Source organism: Atta cephalotes (assembly GCF_000143395.1).
Source record: "Atta cephalotes unplaced genomic scaffold scaffold00002, whole genome shotgun sequence".
In the NCBI taxonomy this organism is placed as follows: domain Eukaryota; kingdom Metazoa; phylum Arthropoda; class Insecta; order Hymenoptera; family Formicidae; genus Atta; species Atta cephalotes.
In genome coordinates, this window is record NW_012130066.1 from 4,282,141 (window position 1) to 4,306,427 (window position 24,287).

General features: G+C 24.3%; 2 protein-coding genes across 2 annotated transcripts; both read right to left on the reverse strand.

Annotated features, from left to right (window-relative positions):
• Window positions 1-1,035: 1,035 nt before the first annotated feature.
• On the reverse strand, window positions 1,036-1,802 carry LOC105623091. Its single transcript, XM_012204494.1, has 4 exons — window positions 1,614-1,802; window positions 1,372-1,440; window positions 1,185-1,274; window positions 1,036-1,098 (listed from the first exon to the last, which is right to left on the reverse strand). Exons 1-4 carry the CDS (start codon window positions 1,800-1,802, stop codon window positions 1,036-1,038), a joined length of 411 nt encoding a protein of 136 aa, XP_012059884.1.
• An 8,831-nt stretch (window positions 1,803-10,633) lies between these two features.
• Window positions 10,634-11,386, reverse strand: LOC105620607. The gene is made up of 4 exons (XM_012202100.1): window positions 11,198-11,386; window positions 10,961-11,029; window positions 10,761-10,850; window positions 10,634-10,681 (listed from the first exon to the last, which is right to left on the reverse strand). The coding sequence occupies exons 1-4, from the start codon at window positions 11,384-11,386 to the stop codon at window positions 10,634-10,636; spliced, it is 396 nt and encodes a 131-aa protein (XP_012057490.1).
• Between the last annotated feature and the right edge of the window lie 12,901 nt (window positions 11,387-24,287).

The window sequence follows — 24,287 nt, forward strand, 5'->3', positions numbered from 1 at the left end:
CTTATTTTTAATTTTTTTTGATATATTAATTTTTATCTCTATATATCATTAATTTTATATTGCGATGACAAAATTTTCCATTGTAATATTGGTATTTATTTCACAAACCAATACACTAACGAATAATTTAATAATTGACGAATATTTTCTCGACATACGAAATTTAAATATATGGCCAGTTAGAACATTTGGAAATTTTAAACAATCGGTCGCCCAGCCGTTTTGGCAAGTAATTTCCGTCTCTCTACAAAATATATCTTTGGTTTTCATTAACATGTTCATAATGCTGTGTAATATATATATATAACTTTTAATTATTTATAGAATATTATATTAAAGTGTTCAAGTTTTTATGTTATTTAAAAAAACTTTTTTCGTTATATTTGACTTTTAAGTATCCCGTATATTCTTGATATTGTTATTTAAATTAAGAGTCTCTTTCATTCTTACAATAATTTACTTAATTCTTCAGATATATGTATGGAGGCATAATAAACTATTAAACATTTATTCCATTTTATATTCTTTTTTTATTCATTTTATTCTGAAAAAAATGATTAAAATATTACATTCACATTATATAATTTCATATTGTTTTCAAATATATTATTATTAAATCGGAAAGCAATCACTAATATACAACATATTAATAATAATAATTTTAATTGGAGTATAAAAACACTGACTGTTTACATAAAAGAAACATATGTGATTACTTCCGTTTTTATAATTACAAGAATTGTACAAAAGCAACAAAAATATTAAATATTTTTTTATTTGCTATTTTTTTATTGTTATTTTATTGTTATTTTATTATTTTTTATTGCATAAAATATTATTAATTGTTTTTTACATATCAATCACATTTTCTCTTTTAAAGCTTAGATATTATATTGTATCAAATTTAGAAGATATTGTACATACAATACATTTTGTAAATACATTTTGTAAATATATTCACATTATATTGTACACATTATATTGTACATATATAGATTATTATTAAATCATCTTTTACAAACTCTATAACAATTCTCATATAAATTTTTGCTTATTTACTTGTGCTTGTAGTATTATAACTACAACAGTTGCAATGAACTAAAATTAAATACGACATATAAATCCTTTTTTAAATATTTGTTAATTTGAATTTGTAGTATGTAATGATATGGTAAATAACATACTCCGTGAAGAAATTTGAAACCAAATTGGAAAAGTCCAATTCCACAGAATCTAAGTGGGGCATGAACTATTCGTAAAGAAAATTGTAAAATCTGTGTAAAAAATATATTAATTTAATGTATATCTTTTGTTTTTTGTATTTACTTATATTTAATAATAATTTGAACAAATTTATATTTTAAAACTTACGATTTCATGAATTTCAATATCACAAGTGACACATGATAACCTATTTAATATATCTGCTGTTGCTTTTGCCTGAAATTATAATGTATGGTAAATTATTAAAGAATTAAAAAATGTAATTAAAAAAAAAGAAATTTCTAATTTAATTTTAAAATTATATATCAATAATAATTTTTGAATTCATTTATGTATTATAAACAAATTTTAAATTAATGTTTTCTTAAATTTAATTTAATTTGGCTTACCTTGGTGTTGATTGTTTCGCACATATAATTAATGAGTAGGAATTTAAACATATGATTACAGAAGCAGACTGTGTGAAGCACAATGGTCATTATTTTAGATTGAACAAAATTTTTGGTAAGTATTGGGTAGAAAACTTCGCTCAAGTCAAACGCTATCCAACCAAAATAGCTTGCCATTTTGATAGTCATTTGGGTTTCCAAATATTGAATCTATTTCATGGATTATTTTGCGTAGCTCTAAGTAAAGGCTGTATGCAGAAATGAACTTATATATAAGCGTTACATTTCTTGCATGTTGTTGTTGTCATTAATTGAATTTACATAAAATTTCTTACACAGTGATCCACATTATGCATTTTCTGCTTAATGGTTTTGAAAATCCGTTTTGATGAGGATGCATTCTGTTATTTTCCCAAGCCCGTGTTATTTTGTGTCTTTGATTTTTTATCAAATTCCGAATATATTCATTGATTTGATTAAATTTTAATCCTATGTATCTAAATATTAAAAAAGTAGATGGAAAATGAAATTATTTGAAACAACTACCTCTAATCACTTTAAAAATTTTCACTTTAGAAATTATGAAATATTTTTGCATTACTATTCAGTTTTATGTATTTATATAAATAACTACGCCATAAGATAAAATATAATTGTAAGTATATGTAAAAATGTGTACTAACTCGAGGATGGTGGCATTAATCATAAGATTAATATGAGAACAATAATCTCGTAGAAAGATGAAATACATAATTGATGCCATATCTCCGTCATATTGAGCTTTCAATATTGAACTTGAGCAGCATGTTAATATAACTATGACGATCTATCCTAAGGCATACCACATTACTTTCCTGTGTAGGTTGTCATAATCTGTCATTGTTCCTAATTTAAGCAATGTATTATCGATAGTATCAATTCTCTTCAAACAGTTTTGGAATTTCTGTCACAAAAATAGAATATGAAATAAACATATAAATATTATGGTAAATGTTCTGATTATAGGAACCAACTGCAATCCCCGTGACGTATTGTCATAATCATGACCTTCAGTGACCTTAAAAGATTTTAGTCGTTGGTCGTTGTTAAAAAATTATTAACAAAATGGTTATTATTATATAGACATAATGAATCTAACTTGATATAAATTTACTTATTGTTAGTATAAATATTATTAGCATATTTACATGTGTTAGTGAATTCGTTGGCGGGAAAGGGACGCAACAATCATAGACTTTATTTTGTCTAGAAAGATAAGGTGGACCTCGCTTCATAAAAAGTTGAAACCAATGTGGAACTTCGCTTCGCTTGAAAAATTGTGAACTCATGTGAAATCTCACTTTGAATTGAAAAGTGTATGCAAAGAAGCAGTTACTTTCAAAGAAAGAGAGTTCAACTATGAAGAAACTTGATTTGGAAGTTTGATATCAACCTCGCTTCGTGTGGAAAGTCATAAATCTAATCGTGATTCCACTGATTCCTCTTGGGTTTACAATTCTTTATGCGAGGCGAGATTCAATCCAAACATAATTGTGTTCCAAAATTGATTGCCAGTGTTGAAAACTTATAATATACGTAACTTAAACTACAACATTTTTAGTGTTGGTAGTAAACTTGAAATACAGTCCACGTGTCTAATTTTTTTTATTATTTACTGATGCTCCACTTGAAGGAAATGGAGGGCGGAATTTGTATCTACAACGGTTATGATTAAAGTACCTCCAGTTAAGTTATCGAATGATGATTTTTAGTTAGTCTGCCATATTCAGAGAATGAAAGCGATAATAAGACACAGTAAAATAACTTGTTGTATTCACTTTATCTCATACTTATATTACCTATTAATAGTGGACGTGTATGCATGCGATACTAACTTAATAGGGGAAAGCTCTAGTTTCAATATTCAAACAATATCCACCGAACTTTCTCGTCTTCTTAATGAATAAAATGAGTTTTATTATATAGAATCGCTAGTTATAGGACAAGGGATTGTTATAAGATAGCTTCTACTTAAGATGATAGTGTTGTTTCTGCTAAATCAATAAGACATGCTCTATCATGAATTTGTTACTTTTCGGGTGAAATCTATTTAGTACATATTATTATTTATTATTTATTGACGTGTGTCTTTAAATCTTGTTCATTAAATAATAAAAAGATATTTTGCAATAAAAATCTGCATGCAATGACAGAATAAGAGCATGTTAATAAGAAAATACAGAATATAATAATTTTTTTGATTGTAAATATTAGAAATAGTGGTCGCAAAATCACAAGACGTAAGACTTGTAATATCAGATATTTAGAAAATTCAAAAAAAAGTTAGGGGATTTCCTGAAGATCGAAAAGTTTCAGTATTGTTTAATTTTGGATTGTTTCATTTTATAATAAATATATATGTTTTTTACATACTAATAGTAATTGATTCCAATTTTAGATTCCATTCTTATTGTATTTTAAAATCAACGAAAAGATATACAATTATTACGTATAATTAAAATTATAATTTGTTGATCTTACCTTTGTATAATTAAAATATTTATAGAAAGTTTTTCTTTATTTCTTCCCTTGGTTTCATCTTACATAAAATAATCATTGTATATCATATTAGGAATTCTTTTTTAAATTAGCGAAATTTACAGTTTTGATAAAAACTTTCACATACGACAAAGAATAGCTATTGATTGCTAATTTTTGGTGATAAAAATTGAATATATTTCCTATAAGTTTAATATAAAAATAGGAATTATAGTAACAAATTAAATAAATTAGATGTCTTTAAAAAAAAGTATCTCACATTAGGTACATTTTTGTTTTATGATTATGTAAAGTTTTGTCTTTCTGTAATGTTTTGTCTTTCTGTAATGTGTATATTAATATACACATACATCCTATAATATATGTCTAATATTCAATTTGTTCAAAAATTACTTGCATTCTGTTCACAAAATTTATTTTGTTAATAATTTTTTAATAAACAACGACTATCAGCTAAAACGTCTCAAATGCCCTCAATTATTATTATCTTGAAAATGTACTTATATTAAAATAAATTCATTTTGGTTAGTTCCCCTCGGAGAGAGAATATTTACAACAGTTTTTATTATTAAAAAAATGTACAATTTGAAGTACTAAATTATAATCTTTATATATGGAAAAAGAGGATATGATGACAATCTTAAAATTTGTTGATTTTTCTTAATTTCTGTGATGAGGTAAAGAGACTGATTTTTTTTTTCAAGTGTTCACTGTAGTCTTAGTTATTGTAAAAATTATAAAGTTGTTAAATAAATTACAATTTTTTAAAATTTAATTTTTTTAAGAGTATATCAATTTTGTCATTTTGCCCCCATATGTGAGTAAGATGATTTTTAGTAGTGGATAAGATGACGAAAAGTCAATTTTTCAAATTAAAAATATACTTTTTATGAATTAAAAAAGATTTATGATATGTTTATATTGTTTTAATATATTATAAGAAAGATATAAACAAAAACTTGATAAAATAAAATAAAATTTTATATAATTTATGAAAATAAAATTATTGAAACGTTAACATAATTATATTTATATATTATATGTACTGTATGTAGTAATTAACTTATTATACGTAATGAACTTATTAGTACAATATCTACTTACTACTGTGTGTAGTCAAAAATAAAATAAGATTTAAATAAAATTATTAAAGAACATTAGAACTGAACTTGAATATTACAATTATATTACATGAAATTTAATATCTTAATATCATACAGATACTAATAGATTTTAATGCACACAAATTTTAATATTCAAAATATGTGATTAATTGGTCAGTACTAATATTAAAGTTTTATAAGGACTCTGTATATTTTATACATGTATGTCACAATTTTTTTTAAATATTTAATAATATTTAAAAAATATGATATGATTAATGAATTATACATATTTACTTACAAGTAATCAAAGAATAATCAATAATTATTTGAGTTGCGAAAACGTCATGCGTACATAAGCCTTGAGAGGCAGATTTCATCTTATCTATACACAATATTCATCATCTTATCCACAGTTACCGTATATTTTTATTTAATTAATAAAACCATTGTAATGCGAAAAATAAAAAATATTATTATATGTTATTGTATTCGCTTTTAGTTATACAATATTGCAATTTTATTTAAAAAATGAAAAGTATTTACTATAATTGTGTCACTCTTTATGTACAAATACTACAAAATTACGTGAATGGATCCAAAACACATTTCTTAATATATTATTTTTAATATATTATTTTTAATATACTATTTTAATATACTATTTTTGTAGTCGGATTGAATTCAAACTATAAGAGATTGTGTATTATTACCTAAAGCCTTTGATGAGTTAAGCATCTGCTTTTCATTTATTATTATCTTTAAAAAATCAACAATTCGTTATCTTACTCCCTTCGTTATCTTATTCCCCTTTCCTCTACTTATTTGTAGGAATAAAAGAGTTACTTTTGTAATAACAATTTGATAATGATGTTGTAATTCTAATGATGACTAATTATAAAATGCTGAGGATACGCTAAAGTTAGAAAAGTTATTTTAAAAAGTAAATCGTCACTCTTATGCTCTTAAAAAAAGTAATAAATAATGAGTAACTCCGTAAAGTTACTTAGTTACAAGCATAAAAAAATAATGAATAAAAATTGCGAGTTATTTTTTTTTAGTAATGAATGACTTTTCCAACTCGTTATAAGTATTTATTGACTGCTTTGGTGTTACATCATGAGAAATCTATAACATTATTACTGAGTTGTTACAACTAGGTATTTAAGTTACTGACAATAAGTATGCAGATAACATTGTTATCTGAATAATGGCAATTTCAGTAATTAGTTACTTTTATTTTCTGTATATTTTATCAATGTAATTGTGTAAATAGATATATTTATTTCTAATAATTTAATATATTATAACAATTGCTTTTTATTAATAATATTACAAATATTAAGGCAATTTGTTACCTTGTCACAGTATATTCCAAACACGATTGATAATATCGTCAGAAGTTTCCAGACAATGATCAATTTTTTCCATAAAGGACAAGTCTTTATAAAAAGAAATAAATACATATAATGCGAGAAAATAATAAACTGACCAAATCAGCAGTATATACGAAACACTAAACCACAATCTTGAATGATTAGATTTGGCAATTCTTAAACCAAATACGTAACTCATTAATAAAAGTGGCGTTAAAATCGTACGAATATTTTTGATCATTACGCATATAGTTTTTATTTCAAACTGTGCTTTTGTTGATCAGTCGGAAGTATAAATTGAACCTAATGGTAACGGTAGTATAGATAAAATTTCAATTAAAGCACTTAGGAATATTGAAATAATTGTAGTTTATATACCACAATTTATGTTCATTATTTATTCAAATTTATGGATATATAATGGGTATATGATGAGTATTTATTTTTATTCATATGTCGGAATATAAAAACTATAAATATTCTGACAGTTTTGTTTTTTGTCTGTTTTTTATAATATACATTTAAGAGTGTTATTGAACAGTAGTATTCAATTGAAATTGAAATTGCAGTTGTAACAAATATATAAATAATGTACAAGTATTGTAAATATATTGCAATTATGTGTGAAACTTTTGCATATATATATATATATATATATATATATATATATATTATACGTTTATTAACTTTACGTGCAATAACTTGCTTGTCTTTTTGCAATCAAAAATTGATAGCACGGTCTATTCAAAATCTGTTTTCGCAATATTATTTTATATATATATAAGTTGGAAACAAAAAATTAAAAAATATTTCGGATTGTTATAGTTTTTCATTCTAAACCTAAAAAAATAAAATTTAAAAATATATATACAGATTAAAATTTTGTGTGACTTTGAAAAGAAATGTCACGATTTTCACTAAGCAGCCATATCTTTATGCAAAAAAATTGTTAATGTTAATGTTGATTTTTATTTAATTTTTTAAGTTTATCGAGGATGATTGATTATTAGCTAACCAATGAGTTCTATAAAAAATCGATGTTCAAATACTTTTTCTTCATTTGTGTACACAAAATTGAAAAAAAATGCATAAAACAGATTTCGAGAAAAACGCGTTTAAATTTGTCGATTTAAGGGTCTTGAGTACTTACAGTGCTCGAAGGCTCTGTTATTCCAGGAATATACGATAATCCTTCAGTTTCTTCATGGAATTCATTTTGAGCAATTTGAGCATTCTACGAGCTATTCAGGCTTTTCTCGTGTTACTAAGGCTTGTTTTACAATAGAGTCGTAAGCGGTAAGTTGTAAAAAATTAACCAATCATAGTCGATTATTTTTTTCACATTTAACTATGATTGGCTAATTTTTTATGGCTTACGACTTGCGACCCTATTGTAGAATAGACGTAATAAGGATCAACATCATCGATTTTAATAAGATTTTATGATATGTTGTAGAGCGTGAAAAAATATTAAATTTATATTTTTCTGTTTATGTTTAACTCGAGGTTTGGGGGTGAAACACCCCCTTGAAAAAAAATCTTTTCTTTTCTTTCGAAGTGAATATCATTGAAACTATAAGAGATAAAAAAACTTTCAGAATGAAAATGAATTGAATCGTTTTAAGAGTACTGTGGAACTATATATATATATAGAAAAACTTTTTTTAAATTTATTTATTATACCTGCGCGCCATACAATTGTATATAACAGTATAAAGGTTGAATTTATATTATAGGACTTCGCATTTCGTTTTAAAATTGTAGGAGATATCCTCGAAGAGTTGTACTTTGATTTCTGAAAAAAGAAATCGACTTTTTTTGACTCTTTAATGAGACTTCTTTAATTAAGTACTCTGTAACAGGAATATAGAATCTTATCTTTGTAATACATAATTATATCGTAAAAAGACCTTCAATAAGAATATCCTTGAAGAAAAATCAAAACTATTGTACTATTAATTGAGTTGAATATTTAGATTTTATTCGAGAAGCACGTATATTTAGCATTTTTTTTACTTTTTTAAAAAGGTAAAAAAAATTTGTACTCATCACGTATTTTGTAGTGGCGAACGTCTTTATAAACAATTTACCTTATAATTGATTTCAAGAAATAGATTTTTCCTCTTATCTTAAAATTGCTGTGTTACATATCCTGAAGCCTCTTTTCGTGAGAAATCTTACATACATTCTGATTAGATAGCTCTCTAACTTTTCCTCTCTTAATAAAACTTTTTAGTGTGTTAGAAATAGAAAAGATGATTTGCAATGAAACATACTGGAAATATGAAGAAAACTTTCGGAAATAGATTTGACGTAAGAAATTGTAAAATATTTATCTTTAATATGTACATTGCGTGTAATATTTTTATTATGTATATGAAATTTAAATTTTTGTTCAATTATAGAGAAGATAAAAGAGAGAGGATAACAATTATTTAAGAAGATATAAACAGTGTCTGTTAAATTTTTTGTTTTTAAAAAATCGATGTGATAAGAGGATAATTTTTTTCTATAAAATTAATGATAGTGTCTTTTTTATGATAAAAAGAATTGTTTGAATGGGAATTGAGGAACCTTCCTGAAAATGTCTTTTTTTTACGATAAGTGTCAAATATAATTCTATGATTATCTATAAGCATCGTGTCAAGATAGCTCAATCTGTTATCTGTACCAACCTCTGGTAAATCGTAATTTTGTATGTAAAGAATTGAAAGTATTCAGTGTATTATTGATAGTATTAGATGGGAGTGCAAGAATGACATCATCAACATGAAGATTTAAAATAAAACAATGTTGTATTAATAATTTATTGATTGCTCTTTTAGATTTTGCATTACATCGGCAATTATCGGTGATAATGATGAATCCATTGGAGTACTAAATATTTGTTTATAAGTTTTATTGTTAAAAGCAAAAAAGATTGAATCTAAAATAAAGCTAACTGCAATAATAAATTCGTTTTTTAAAAATCGTCTTTACTGAAATATGATCCCATCTCCTATTGATGCTATTTAATGCTAGATCAACGAGTATTAGAAAAAGAGGTACTACCTCTAACGAAACTCGAAACATATAAATGAAATTTTGATAATTATATCGTAAATATAATGTTAAAAAATTTAATCTCTTAGAAAATTGCGATTTCACAGAATTTGAGTAGTGTATAATTTTTTAAATTATTTTCTAATGAAAACTATGAATTCTACATTAATTAATATAGTTTTTTAATATAGTTTCTTAAGCCGAATATACTCACTTGCGATATTTTTATCTCAATGCTGCAAAAAGTATGAATTATTGCAAAATATTATTTTATTTGGCTATTCTTTCATATAATCTTTTCTTCTAAATAATTATTTTTTATGAACTTTTAAATATGCAATTCTAACAAAACTCGTTATAATAAAATAAAATTATATTAATATGAATAAATATATATAATTAAAAGTACTTAGTTTTCTTAAAATCTTATTTTCTTAAAATCTTAGTTTTTTAAATATATGTATAATAAATTATTGAACATTTGTTCCATTTTATTGTCGTTTATATATTTTATTCTGAAAAAATGATTGAAATATATTATAATTTCACATTCATAATGTTTTCAAATATAAATCGGAAAGTAATCAGTAATATACATATTAATAATAATTAATAATAATTTTAAATGGAATATAAAACGCTGACTGCATTTATACAAAGAAACACATGATTACTTCCATCTTTATAATTACATGAATCATACAAAAATAAAATGCACAAAAAATATTAAATATTTTTTTATTTATACTTTGATTGCATAAAACATTATTAGTTATATAGTTCACATATTAATTTTTTCTCTCACACAAAGTTTATATATATATAGGGATTGAATCAAATTTTAAAGATATTGTACATACGATGCCTTTTGTAAATCGCATTATATATACAATATATAGATTATTATTAATTATCTTTTACAAACTTTGTTATAATCTCACATAAATTTTTGCTTATTTATTTATGCTTGTAGTATTATAACTAAAACAGTCACAACAGATGAGATGAACTAAAATTAAATACATATAAATTCTTTTTTAAATATTTGTCAATTTGAAGTACGCAATTATATGATAAATATAACATACCCCATGAAGAAATTTGAAACCAAATTGGAAAAGTCCAATTCCACAGAATCTAAGTGGGGCATAAACTATTCGTAATGAAAATTGTGAGATCTATGTAAAAACATATTATTTTAATGCATATCTTTTGATTTTTATATTTACTTGTACATTTAATATTTACTTTAATAATAATTTTAACGAATTTATATTTTAAAACTTACAATTCCACGAATTTCAATATCACAAGTAACATATGATAACCTATTTAATATATCTGCTGTTGCTTTCGCCTAAAATTGTAATATATGATAAATGTAATTATTAAAGAATGTAATAAAAAGAAATTTCTAATTTAATTTTCAAATTATATATCAATAATAATTTTGGAATTTATTTCACATATATTGTAAACAAATTTTAAATTAATGTTTTCTGAAATTTAATGTAATTTGATCTACCTTGGTGGTAACTGTTTCACACATGTAATTAATGAGCAGGAATTTAAACATATGATTAAACATGCAGAACGTGTGAAGCGTGATAGTCATTATTTTAGCTTTGACATAATTTTCGATAAGTACTGGATAGAGAAGTTCGCGTAAGTCAAACGCTATCCAACCAAAATAGCATACCATTTTGATAGTCATTTGGGTTCCAAATATTGAGTCTATTTCATGGGTTATTTTGCGTAGCTCTAAGTAAAGGTGTCTGTATACAGAAATTAACTGTTATAAATGTTATATTTTTTTCTATGATCGTCATTAAAGAATTAACATATTAAAATTTCTTACATAGTGATCCACATAATGCATTTGCTGCTTGATGATTTCGAAAATCTATCTTGATAAGGATATGTTCTATTATTTTCCCAAGCCCGTATTATCTTGTGTCTTTGATTTTTTATCAAATTCCGAATATGCTCATTGATTTGATCAAATTTTAATCCTATGTATCTAATGTATAAAAAAGTAGATGAAAAATAAAATTATTTGAAACAGTAGCTACTTCTAAGTCAGTATTTAAAAAATCTTCATTTTAGAAAATATTCTTTTATTACTATTTAGTTTTATATATTTATATATTTATATATTTATATATTTATTATTATTTATATAAATAATTACAGTCATAAGATAAAGATATAATTGTAAGTATATATAAAACGTGTATTAACTCGAGAATATTTGCATTAATCAAATCACCCATAAGATTAATATGAAAACAATAATCTCGTAGAAAGCTGAAATACATATTTGATGCCATAACCTCGTCATATTCATTTTTCAATATTAAACTTGAGCAGTATGTTGTTAATATAACTATGACGATCCATCCTAAGGCATACCACATTACTTTTCTGTGTAGCTTGTCATAATCTGTCATTATTCCTAATTTAAGCAATGTATTGTCGATAGTATCAATTCTCTTCAAACAATTTTGGAATTTCTGTCACAAAAATAGAATATGAAATAAATTAATAAATATTATGATAAATTCCAATTGAAAGAACCCAGCTGCAACCCCTGTAAAGTATTGTATCATGATAACCATCACTAATGGTAATTGATTTATATTCTTAGGATTATTGTATTTTAAAATCAACGAAAAGATATATTACTATGTGTAATTAAGATTATAATTTATTTTGTCGCTGCTTTTGTGTAATTTAAGCGTTTATAAAATAAGCTTTTTTCTTTATTTCTTTTCTTGGTTTCTTTTCATAAAAAAATCGTTGTATGTATATCATATTAGGAATTCTTTTTTCAAATTAGCAAAATTTACAATTTTGATAAAAACTTTTACATACAACAAAGTATAGCTATTGATTGCTAATTTTTGGCGATAAAAATTGAATATGTTTCCTATAAGTTTGACATAAAAACAGAAATTAAAATAATAAAGTAAATAAATTAGACGCCTTTAGAAAAAAAGTATCATATTAGACGCATCTTTATTTTATGATTAAGTAATTTTAATGTGTATATTAATATACACATATATCCTGTGTTTAATATTCAAATTGTCCAAAAATCACCTGCGTTCTGTTCACAAAATTTATTTTATTGATCACTTTTTAATGAACAATAACCGATAAAAACTAAAACGTCTCAAAAGCACTCAGTGTGATTGGTTTGAAAACGTATCTACACTATCCCCGAAAAGTTTCCGGACATGGAACTTAAAATTGTATAATATTTAGGTCACTGTAATTCGAAAAAATCATCGCTGACAAAAAAATAAAAAAGCATTTTAAAGTTTGAAACTTGCTTTTGACTTTTCAAAAAAATCTTTACAATTTTATATTATAATATCACATTGTAATATTTTTTATAATTATGTACATTTTAACAATGCGCAGTTTGATAAAAAATTTTTTTTTTTGAAAAGTTCAATATTTTTAAAAAACAGTAAAAAAATTTACCTCCGAAATGTGTTTTTAAAAATTTTCTTATGATTTTTCTTGACTGAATTATTGAAACTAAACCTGCATAGCTTATAACCAACATTAAAATTCGGTGAAATGTCATCGTAAAAAATTAAAGAAGCATTTTAAAGCTCGAAGTTTATATTTTAACAAGCTTTTGATCGTTTTTAAATTTAATTCTAAGAATTGAGAAGATAAAAAATTTTGGTGATGATTTTTTACTAAATTTCATCGTTGATTATTTAGCAATGCAAGTTTAACTTCAATGTTGAATATTTCAGTCAAAAAAATTATAAGAAAATTTTTAAAAAAGCATTTTGGAAATAAATCTTTGAACTGTTTTTCATAAATGTTAAACTTTTTGAAAAAAATTTGTTATCAAACTGCGCACTATTAAATATGTAATTTTAAGAAATACAACAATGTGATATTTGTTACGATACAAAACTGTAAAGACAAAATTTTTTTGTAAAGCGATCAAAAGTACTAAAGTATAAATTTCAAGCTTTAAAATGCTATTTTATTTTTTTGTCTGCGATTTTTTACAAGTTACAATGACCTGAATATTATACAATTTTAAGTTTCATGTCCAAAAACTTTTCGGGGGTAAGGTATATTAAGATTAATGTATTTTGGTTGATTTTCCTCGGAATATTTACAGTTTTTATTATTAAACAAATGTAGAATTTAACGTACTCTAAATTATTAATTTTTATATATTTATTTCTAGGGAATGGAAGAGTTACTTTTCAATTACTTTTACAGTTACTTTGTATAATAACAATTTGATAATGTTGCAATTTTTTATGATTGTAATGATGATCAATTATAAAACGCTGAAGTTACGCCTTACTTTTGAAAAAAGTAATAAATAATGAGTGACGTTGTTACACGTTGCATTACAAGGTATAAGTTGCATTAAAAAGTAAAAATTAAAAATTGCGAGTTAAAAAGTTAAAATTAAAAATTGCGAGTTACTTTTTTCAGTAACGAGTTATTTTTTTCAGAAACGAATGACGTTCAACTCGTATAAGTAACTATTGACTGCTTCAACTTTGATGTTATATAATCATCATGAGAAATTCGCAACATCGTTACCAAGTTATTACAATTAGGTATCTAACGTCACTAACAATAAGTAATAGCAGCTATAGTAATTAATTACTTCCATTCCCTGTATTTTTTATGAATGTAATTCTGTAAATATATAAGAGTATGTTTAATTCTAATAATTAGGTATATTATAACAATTGTTTTTTATTCATAATATTACATTTATGGCAATTTGTTACCTTGTCATGGTATATTCCAAACATGATTGACATTATCATCACAGGAATTTCTAGACGATGACCAATATTGTCCGCAAAGGACATATAAGAAGAAGTAAATGCATATAATGCGAGGAAATAGTAAACTGACCAAAATAGCAGTACATACATGACACTAAACCATAATCTTGAATGATTAAATATGGCAATTCTTAAACCAAATACATAACTCATTATTAAAAGTGGCTTTAAAATCGTACGAATACTTTTGATCATTGCGCATATAGTTTTTATTTCAAACTGTGCTTTTGTTGATCAGTTGGAAGTATAAATTGAATCGAATGAGAACATATAGTATAGATACAATTTCAGTTAAAGCACTTAGGAATATTGAAGTAATTATAGCCTATATGCCACAATTTATGTCCATTATTTATTGAAATTTATGAATGGGAATATTATTTTTACTCATATATGTTGATATATAAATGCTATGAATATTCTGACAGTTTTGTTTTTTATTTTTTGTTTGTTCTTTTTGTAATATATATTTGAGAGTGTCATTAAACATCAGTATCAATTTTAATTGCAAGTTATTAATTGCAAATTTATTAACTGCAACTGCAGTTGTAACAAATATATAAATAATATACATACAAACATTATAAATATATTGCAATTATGTGTTGTTTCTCTATATTATATATAAAAATATATTTATGTAATGATGTTCCCAGATAGCAAAGCTTGCGGAGACAGATTTTGAGTAGAGCAAGCTATCGATCTTTGAAGGCAGCAAATTATTGCATATAAAATTTGTGCTATTTACCAATGTCAGCAAATTGTTAGAAATAGGACAAAACCTATTGACATGTTTTGCCAACAGATTGCCTGCAGAAACCGAGGAAAATTTTGCAGCTTTTTTTCAGTTTCTGCCGTCAGATTCCCAATATGCGTAGATTCTGTTTTTGTCACTATTTTGCTGATATAACATGAGTAAGCTCAGTTGATAAATCTATAGATAAATCTATCAAATCAGATCAAATGCGGACACAAATGACTAGGATTTTGTAATAGGAATTTGATCGAATTCGCTGCCAATTTGCCCGCAAACTGCTAGAATTTTGCAATCAGAGTTTGTAATAAGAAATTTATAAGCAGATAATTTATGTAAAAACATAATAAAAAATAATTTTATGTTTATTGCATAAAATGCTATTAATTATTATTTATATTTAATAATAACAAAAATTTAATAACATCTTTTTTTTATCTCTTAAAATATAACTTTCTTTTCTTGCACTTTCTCTCAGTTCTAATATAGAATCATTAAAATTGTAATATAAATAAAATTGTAAAATAATATACTTTATGAACATCATATGTGCATTATTATCAGATCAAATTTTTGTAAATTCTATTATAGTTTAATAAAATGTTTACTCATGTGCTTGCATGTATATTACTATACCTAAATTTGAAGCAATATACATAATAAACTAAAAAATGAGATCAAAATATGAGTATCTTTTTAAATATTTGTTGTTGTTGTTAAAGAGGTCTCATATAGTATATTAGAAGATCGAAAAAAATGGTGATTTTTTTTGTAAATTTTTTTTAAAAGGAAGACTAATATTTATTGTCTTAGAATTTTATGCACGTTTTGATATAACTTGTAGAGTATGTAAGAACTGAATTTATAACAAAGAACTTCGAATTTCATTGTAAAATTTTAGAGAGAATATCCTTGAAGAGTTGTTATCGATTTATGAAAAAAAAACCGATTTTGTTTAACCTTCTAATGTATGAGACCCCTTAACTAAGTACTCCATAACAATAATACAGGATCTTAACTTTATAATATATATATAATTATATCATAAATATGTATAATGTATTCTGTTAAGAAATTTAATTTCAAATTAGAAAAATACGATTTTACAGAATTTGAATAATGTATAATTTTTAAATTATTTTTTAATGAAGACTATGAAATCTGTATTAACTAATGTATAATATAGTTTTTTAGCAGAATATAATCTGCAGTATTTTTACTCCAGTGATGCAAAAAAAATTAAATAAATTATTGTAAATAAAAATAAAAATTAATTATAGCAAAATATGATTTTAACTGAATAATATTTAATATAATTTTTGCTTTATAATAACTATTTTTTACGAACTTTTAGATGTGCAATTTTATTGAAAAACCCCATAATAAAATTATATGAATACAATGATGTTAATTAAAATCTTAGTTTTTTAGATAAGGAAAGATCGTCGATATCGACGTAACCACTTTATTTTTAGACAATATTTCTTAAATAAAAGGTAAAAAAAATTTTTTTACCTTTAAATACACAAATACAAACTAAAAATATCTTCTATCAGATAATATAAGAAGTTTTTTTATAATACTTATAATTTTACAATAATTAATTTTTTCGTAAGATAAGCAGAAATGAGTCTGACAAAATGGGCTTCAAAACTGACACAGTAGACAATAATGCTACGTATTCCTATTTTCCCTTTCCTATTTTTTTTCTTTTACATTATTTATATAAGGTACAAGTGAATGTATTATATATAAGATATTCCAGAATTTTTTCATTTCATTATAAAATGTTATTGAATTATATACATATTATTTCACACTGTTCTGATATGTAACGCGATAGTTTTTTAGAGTTTTTCCATATATGCTCACCTCCAAAAGAGTTGACATTACAAAGCAATATTATAAAAATTAAATTAGTTCATAATTGTTTTACAGATAGATGTGGCGATTTATACTGCAACCTGATTTTAAATTTAAAATCGTATTATGAAAAAACTAAAAAAAATAATATAAATAAAACTGATTTAGGAAATTACAAGCATTTAAAATGACGTAATATTATCAATAATATATTATCAATAATATAGTTACTATTATTTAAACTACGCAATTTGTAAAAGAAAATCGTAAGAATTTTATTTTCGCATTCATAGAATTCATAAATTTCTTTTTAGCTGATTTGATAGAACAAGCCACAAATTCAGCCACGAATTATGAGTTTGTACTTTTTAAATGAGCTAAACAGATCATGATTTTATTAATATTAATAAAATACAGTAACTAGTTTCTGAGAAATAAGAGAGTGTCACTTTAGGAGGACCTATGTCAATATTGACGACTTTCCTCTATATGTACATAGTAAAAAACATTTTGTACTTATGTTAAAACGAATTTTTGTTATAATTTTTGTGAATTTTTAACATATCCGAATATTAATTTAATATAATATAATCTTGTTATTTGAATATTTTATATTAAATTAAAGTGGAGTATATAAAAACATCTTAGGTGATTGTAAAAAAAAAACATGATTATCCCCCTATTTATAATTAAAAAAAATCAAACGAAAACAAAATAAACAAGAAATATTAAACGTTTTTTATCTTTTTTATTGTATAAAACATTATTAGTTATGTTTTCATATATATTAATTTTTTTCAAAGCTATAGGGATATTGAATTAAATTCAACCAGAAGATATTGTATATACAATGCATTTTGTAAAAATCACATTACATTGTACTTATATATATAAATTATCATTAAACTATTTTTTACAAATTTTGTAATAATTTTATATAAATTTTTACTTATTTACTTGTGTTAGTATTATAACTACAATGGTCGCAACAGATGTGAAAAACTAAAATTAAAGATAATTTGTAAGATAATTTGTAAGTTCTTTTTTAAATATTTATCACAAATTTGTAGTACAAAACATTGTATGATAAATATAATGTATCCTATGAAGAAATTGAAAACCAAATTGGAAAATTCCAATTCCATAGAATCTAAGAGCGGCATGAACTAATTCGTAATGAAAATTGTGAAATCTGTGTAAAAAATATATTAGTTTAATATCTTTTGTCTTTTGTATTTATATTTCAATTTATATTTTTAATATTTACTTTAATAATAATTTATTTATATTTCAAAACTTACGATTTCATGAATTTCATATTACAAGTGACATATGATAATCTGTTTAATAAATCTGCTGTAGCACTTGCCTGAAATTGTAATGTATGGGTGAATGTAATTGTTAAAGAATGTACTTAAAGGAACTTCTAATTTAATTTTAAAACTATATATCAATAATTTAAAACTATAATTAGCATAGCTCTGAGTAAAAGTCTAGATATGCATACATAAATTAAATTTTATTTCATGTATACTGTTATTTATAAACTTATTATATATTTTTCATATTATATATTTTTCAATGTTATCGTCATTAATAGAATTTACTTTATAAAGTGTAAAGTTACATAGATCCACATTATGCATTTGCTTAATGATTTCGGATGAGAATATATTCTGTTATTTTCCCAAGCCTGTGTTATTTTGTGTCTTTGATTTTTCATTAAATTCCGAATGTGTTCATTGATTTGATCAAATTTTAATCCCGTCTGAATATATCTGAATATAAAAAAAGTACAATAGATGGAAACTGAAATTATTTGAAACAATAGCTATCTCTAATCAGTAGCTATCTCTAATCTTTTAAAATTTCACTTCAGAAATTGTGAAATGTTCTTACATTATTTAGTTTTATACAGGGTGTTTCAGAAATGCATGTCAGTACTATGAGAGATAAATTTATATATTAAAATAAGTAAAAAAATGTCATATGAACATATGTTCTATATATCTTATTGTTAATTCTCAAATTATGGATGATTAAGAAAATATTCAAAATATCCGTCTTGCGTCAACATACACTACTTGCATGTCTCAGCATTGAGTTCCGCGCTCGTTAAAAAATACCAAGTATTTTTCGAATCTTAATACCCACTCTCAATATCTACATAGGGTTAGCGTAATCTCCCTCCCTTCCCTCCCCCCGATTTTCATAGTTCAGACATTTTTTCCTTTTTCACTTATTGCAAAATATTTTTTGTGCTACATTTTAGACTTTTTAATTCAAAAATTTTTTTTTTCAGTCTTCAAATGGTTAAGAACAAAATTAGTTAAAATCGATGCACTACAATCTGAGATACAAGAAAACGCTGGGTTACAAATACCCGGATGTGGGTACTGAGGGTTAAAATCCATTTCGTATCCTTTCTTGCAGATCATCCACATTGTTTACTGGCATTGAATACACAATAGATTTTTAGTGGCCTCAAAAATAAAACTTAAAGATAGAAGTCAGGAGATCGTGGTGGCAATGGGGTGGGTCCGCCTCGTCCTATCTATTTGTTGCGAAAGTATTGTTTAGGTGTTGTCATTTCGGGCATGAATCATAATTTTTTGCTTGATAGTCAGGACTGACATGACTGCCTGAAATTCTGCCCGATTTATATTGATGGATATTGTTTGTAACATTAGATAACGTCGAGACGTGCTAACTGCGTGTGTTAATGCACATGGCAGACATTTCGAACATTTTCTTTAATTATTCATAACTTGAAAACTAAGGTACGTAAATAAGGATATGACTTTTTTTACTTATTTTAATGTATAGATTTACTTCTTAAAGTATTGACATGTATTTATGAAACACCATGTATATTTACATGAATAACTATGTATCACAAGATAAATATATAATTGTAAATATATGTGAAAAAATGTACTCGAGGATACTTGCATTAATCAAATCCCATAAGATTAATATGAAATAATAATCTCGTAGAAAGCTGAAATATGTAATTGATGCATATTGCCGTAATTTTCTTCTTTTAATTTTAAAGTTGAGCAGTATGTCATTAATATAACTGTGACGATCCATCCTAAAGCATATTATTTTTCATATTACTTTTCTGCTTGTCATATTCTGCGTAGCCTGTCATTGTTTCCAATTTGCAATGTGTTGTCGATATCAAATCTTTTCAAACAATTTTGAAATTTCTGTCAACAGAATAAAACATAAAATAGACAGATAAATTACGGTAAATATTCTGATTAAAGGAGTTAGTTCCATTTTGACGTATTGTCAAGATTATGACTTTGAGTGACCTTCAGAAGATTTTAGTTGTCAATTATTGTTTGTTAAAAAGTTATTAATAAATATTGTTTATATAATATAAACATATGTATATAACTTGATATACATTTTTACTTAAATATCACATTAATTTATATTTGTATACGATAAAGTATTCTCGTAATGAAGTGTATATTTTTGCATGTATATATTAATAAATTACAACTTCACATTTAATTATAATTATCGAGCAATATATTATTTTTTCGTATATTATTCAATTTTCATATAATATTTAATTGATTATTATTTATATATTTAATTGATTTTTACTTTACTTATTATTATTTAATATTATTATTATTACCGTGTTTTATTATTGTATTTATTATTATATATTATTATTATCATGTTATTGTTATAAATCATGTACTGCATATCCAAAATTTTTGCCTTTGTTTTTTTTATTGCGTCCGTAAATACAAGCATATATACTTCCAGTACTAGAGATCTGATTGACTTAGGATTATATTTTATATGTCTATTATTCTGTTAATATATAGTCTATGCATGCTTTGCAATAAAGTAAATTGAATTAAGAATTAAAATTATTAATCTGAATATCTTTATAATGAGTTCGTAAACATTATATTATTATATAATTCTGGTTTAAAAATATACTCATTTTAAATAATTTCTATGGCACAAAATTATGTTTTTTTTTAGAATATAAATCATTTTGTAGTTTTACAGAAACACAGTTGTTTAAACATCTTTTCTACCCATAACATGGCGAGTCGTGTGATCTGGGACTCACTGCATCAATCGACGCTCAGTCCATATTAAGTGCTTACCATTTGATAACACAAATATCGATCTAAATATCGTTCTATCTTTATTGCTTACTAAATAAAATATAAAGGAAGATGGAATGATGCTTATGTTGACTTATGTCACTAAATGGAAAGCATTCACTGTATGTACTTACACTGCGGTTATACCACTGAACTAAAATGGCCGCGATACAGCTAGACTTTTGTATAATGTAGCGCATAATATAGTGCATAAAAGAAGCAACCAATCAAAGTTCTTTTCCGTAAAGTGGAAGGAAAGGAAGAATTGAGATTGGTTAATTCTCTTACATTATGCGTTATGTTTATGCAAAAGTCTGTGTCGCGACCATAATACAACTAGAACTGCCATGCATTAGTAAGATGTTTGAAAGAATATGGAAAATGTAAACGAAATAGCATGTTTGGCGGATATTTTTCTCTATTTAATTATCTGCGCATACGTTACATTCATACTCAAAAGTAAAAATTCACTTTCTTTTTAGTCTTATATATAAAACTGACATGACTTTTATATCAATATATTTACAATCATGTTACAATTATGTTGTCTTCATCCGATGTATTTTATTCTATGTAATTTATTTTATTCATACGACGCTTTAGTTTTAACTCACATATTTTGTCTCTATTGTCCAGTACTTTAAAACTTTCTAACTTGACAATTCGACAAAGAGAGATATATCAGCGATTTGCTGACTCTCTCGCATTCTGGCAGCCAGTGCACGTTTCAATTGTATTGTAGTTCAGTGGGATATATCTTGTGTTTTCTTACTTTATTTTATACTTATATTCTCTATTAATGGCAGATGCACATGCGTGTGAGTTGAATATCCTAACTCTTATTAGAGAAACTCTTCAATTCTGAACGAAACAATATCTATCAATCCTTCTTCTTATAAGATAGAATGAAGTTTAAAATGTAAAGTTGCTTATTATAGGCTCCTAATTAAGACAACAGAGTTTCTGTTAAACTACTAAGTACATGTGATTGGTTTCATTATGAACTTATTACTTACTACTCTTGGGATGAAATCTATTTAATAAATTCATTATTATATCATAAGTGTAATCGCGGTAAAAAATTTGTGAAATTGGATATTATTAAATTCTCTTGACATGTGCCTTTTTTGTTTATTACAGGGTAATAAAAAAATATTTGACAATAAATTCTGCATTCAACGACAGAGTAAAGTCATATTAATAAGAAAATATAATTATTTTCTTGATTATAAATATTAGAAATAATGATTGTGAAATCGCAAGGCGTGAGACTTGTAATATGAGATACTTTGAAAATTAAAAAAAAATCACAGGATTCTTTGAAGAAGTTTAAATATTGTTTATTTTTGGACTGTTTTATTTTATAATAAGTATATATATTTTGAGAGACATACTATTTATACATACATATTTGAGAGACATACTAATTGTAATTGATTCCTATTCTTAGGGTTATTGTATTTTTAAATCAGTAAAAAGATATACAATTACTATGTATAATTAAGATTGTAATTTGTTGTTTTTACTTTTGTATAATTAAAGTGTTTGTAGAGAAAGCTTTTCTTTATTTCTTCTCTTGGCTTCCTCTCATATAAAAAAGTCATTTATATATCACATTAGGAACCCTTTTTTTAAATTAGCAAAATTGATAATTTTGATAAAAACTTTTATATACAACAAAATATAGCTATTATTGGTTGTTAATTTTGGGCAATAAAATTTGAATTTATTTCCTATATATAAGTTTGATATAAAAATAGGAAGTATGATAACAAATTAAATAAATTACACGCTAAATTATCTTTAGAAAAAAAATATCTCATACTAGGTATACTGTAATAAATAGCAGTTTGAACTTAACACCAACATAGTGAGAATTATACAGACACAACATGGGTGTTAAATCCACACTAGGGGTATTAAATTGACACTGACATTTCTTAGAGTGCATCTTTACTTTATTAAATAAAGTTTTGTCTTTCCGTAATATATATATTAATACATACGTATATCTTGTGTCTAATATTCAATTTGCCCAAAAACACTTGTATTCTATTTACAAAACTTATTCTGTTAATAATTTTTTAACAATGATTGACAGTCAAAACGTCTCAAAAGCATTGACATTATCTTGAAAATGTATATTAATTAATATTAATTAATGTATTTTGGTTTGCTTCTCTCGGAATATTTACAGTTTTTATTTTATCATTATCAAACAAATATAGAATTTAATGTACTATAAATTATAATCTTTATACTTATTTTAGAGAATGAAAGAGTTATTTTTCCGTTACTTTTATAGTTATATAATAATATAATAACAATTTGATAACGGTATTGCAATTTTTTATGACAGTAATGATAATTAATTAATAAAACGCTGGTTATGCTAAAGTTAGGGAAATTATTTTGAAAAATAAATCGTTATCCTTATGCGTTACTTATTGAAAAAAATAATAAATAATGAGTAACACCGTAAAGTTACTTTGTTACATCAAGTTGCATCAAAAAGTAATGAGTTAAAAACATTACAAGTTATTTTTTTCAGTAACGAATGACTTTTCCAACTTGTTATAAATAATTATTGACAGCTTCAACTCTGGTATTACATAATCATCATGAGAAATTAGCAATGTCATTACCTAGTTGTTATTACAACTAGATATCTAAAATCATTAATAATAATGGCAATTACAATAATTAGTTACTTCCATTCCCTTTTTATTTTATTAATGTACTTGTGTAAAATAGATAAGGATATATCTATTTTCAATTATTAGGTATGTAAAATTGATTGATGTAATAAAAATTGATTTTTATTAATAATATTACAATTATCATAATTAATTTGTAATTTGTTGTCTTGTCATGGTATATTTCAAACACGATTGACAATATTGTTATAGGAATTTCTATAAATCGATGACCAATATTATCTTCGAAGAACAAGTATTCATAAAAAGAAGTAAAATGCACATAATGTGAGGAAATAGTAAACTGATCAAAACA

What these genes read in the sequence shown, in the direction of transcription:
- LOC105623091 (XM_012204494.1), bottom strand. Translation starts at nt 1,802, where the DNA reads ATGACTATCAAAATGGCAAGCTATTTTGGTTGGATAGCGTTTGACTTG. An exon ending in GCGAAACAATCAACACCAAG is followed by an intron (nt 1,441 to 1,613) that starts GTAAGCCAAATT and finishes TTATAATTTCAG; the next exon opens with GCAAAAGCAACAGCAGATAT. An exon ending in GTTTCAAATTTCTTCACGGA is followed by an intron (nt 1,099 to 1,184) that starts GTATGTTATTTA and finishes ATTTAATTTTAG; the next exon opens with TTCATTGCAACTGTTGTAGT.
- LOC105620607 (XM_012202100.1), bottom strand. Translation starts at nt 11,386, where the DNA reads ATGACTATCAAAATGGTATGCTATTTTGGTTGGATAGCGTTTGACTTA. An exon ending in ATATTGAAATTCGTGGAATT is followed by an intron (nt 10,851 to 10,960) that starts GTAAGTTTTAAA and finishes GTTTTTACATAG; the next exon opens with ATCTCACAATTTTCATTACG. An exon ending in GTTTCAAATTTCTTCATGGG is followed by an intron (nt 10,682 to 10,760) that starts GTATGTTATATT and finishes ATTTAATTTTAG; the next exon opens with TTCATCTCATCTGTTGTGAC.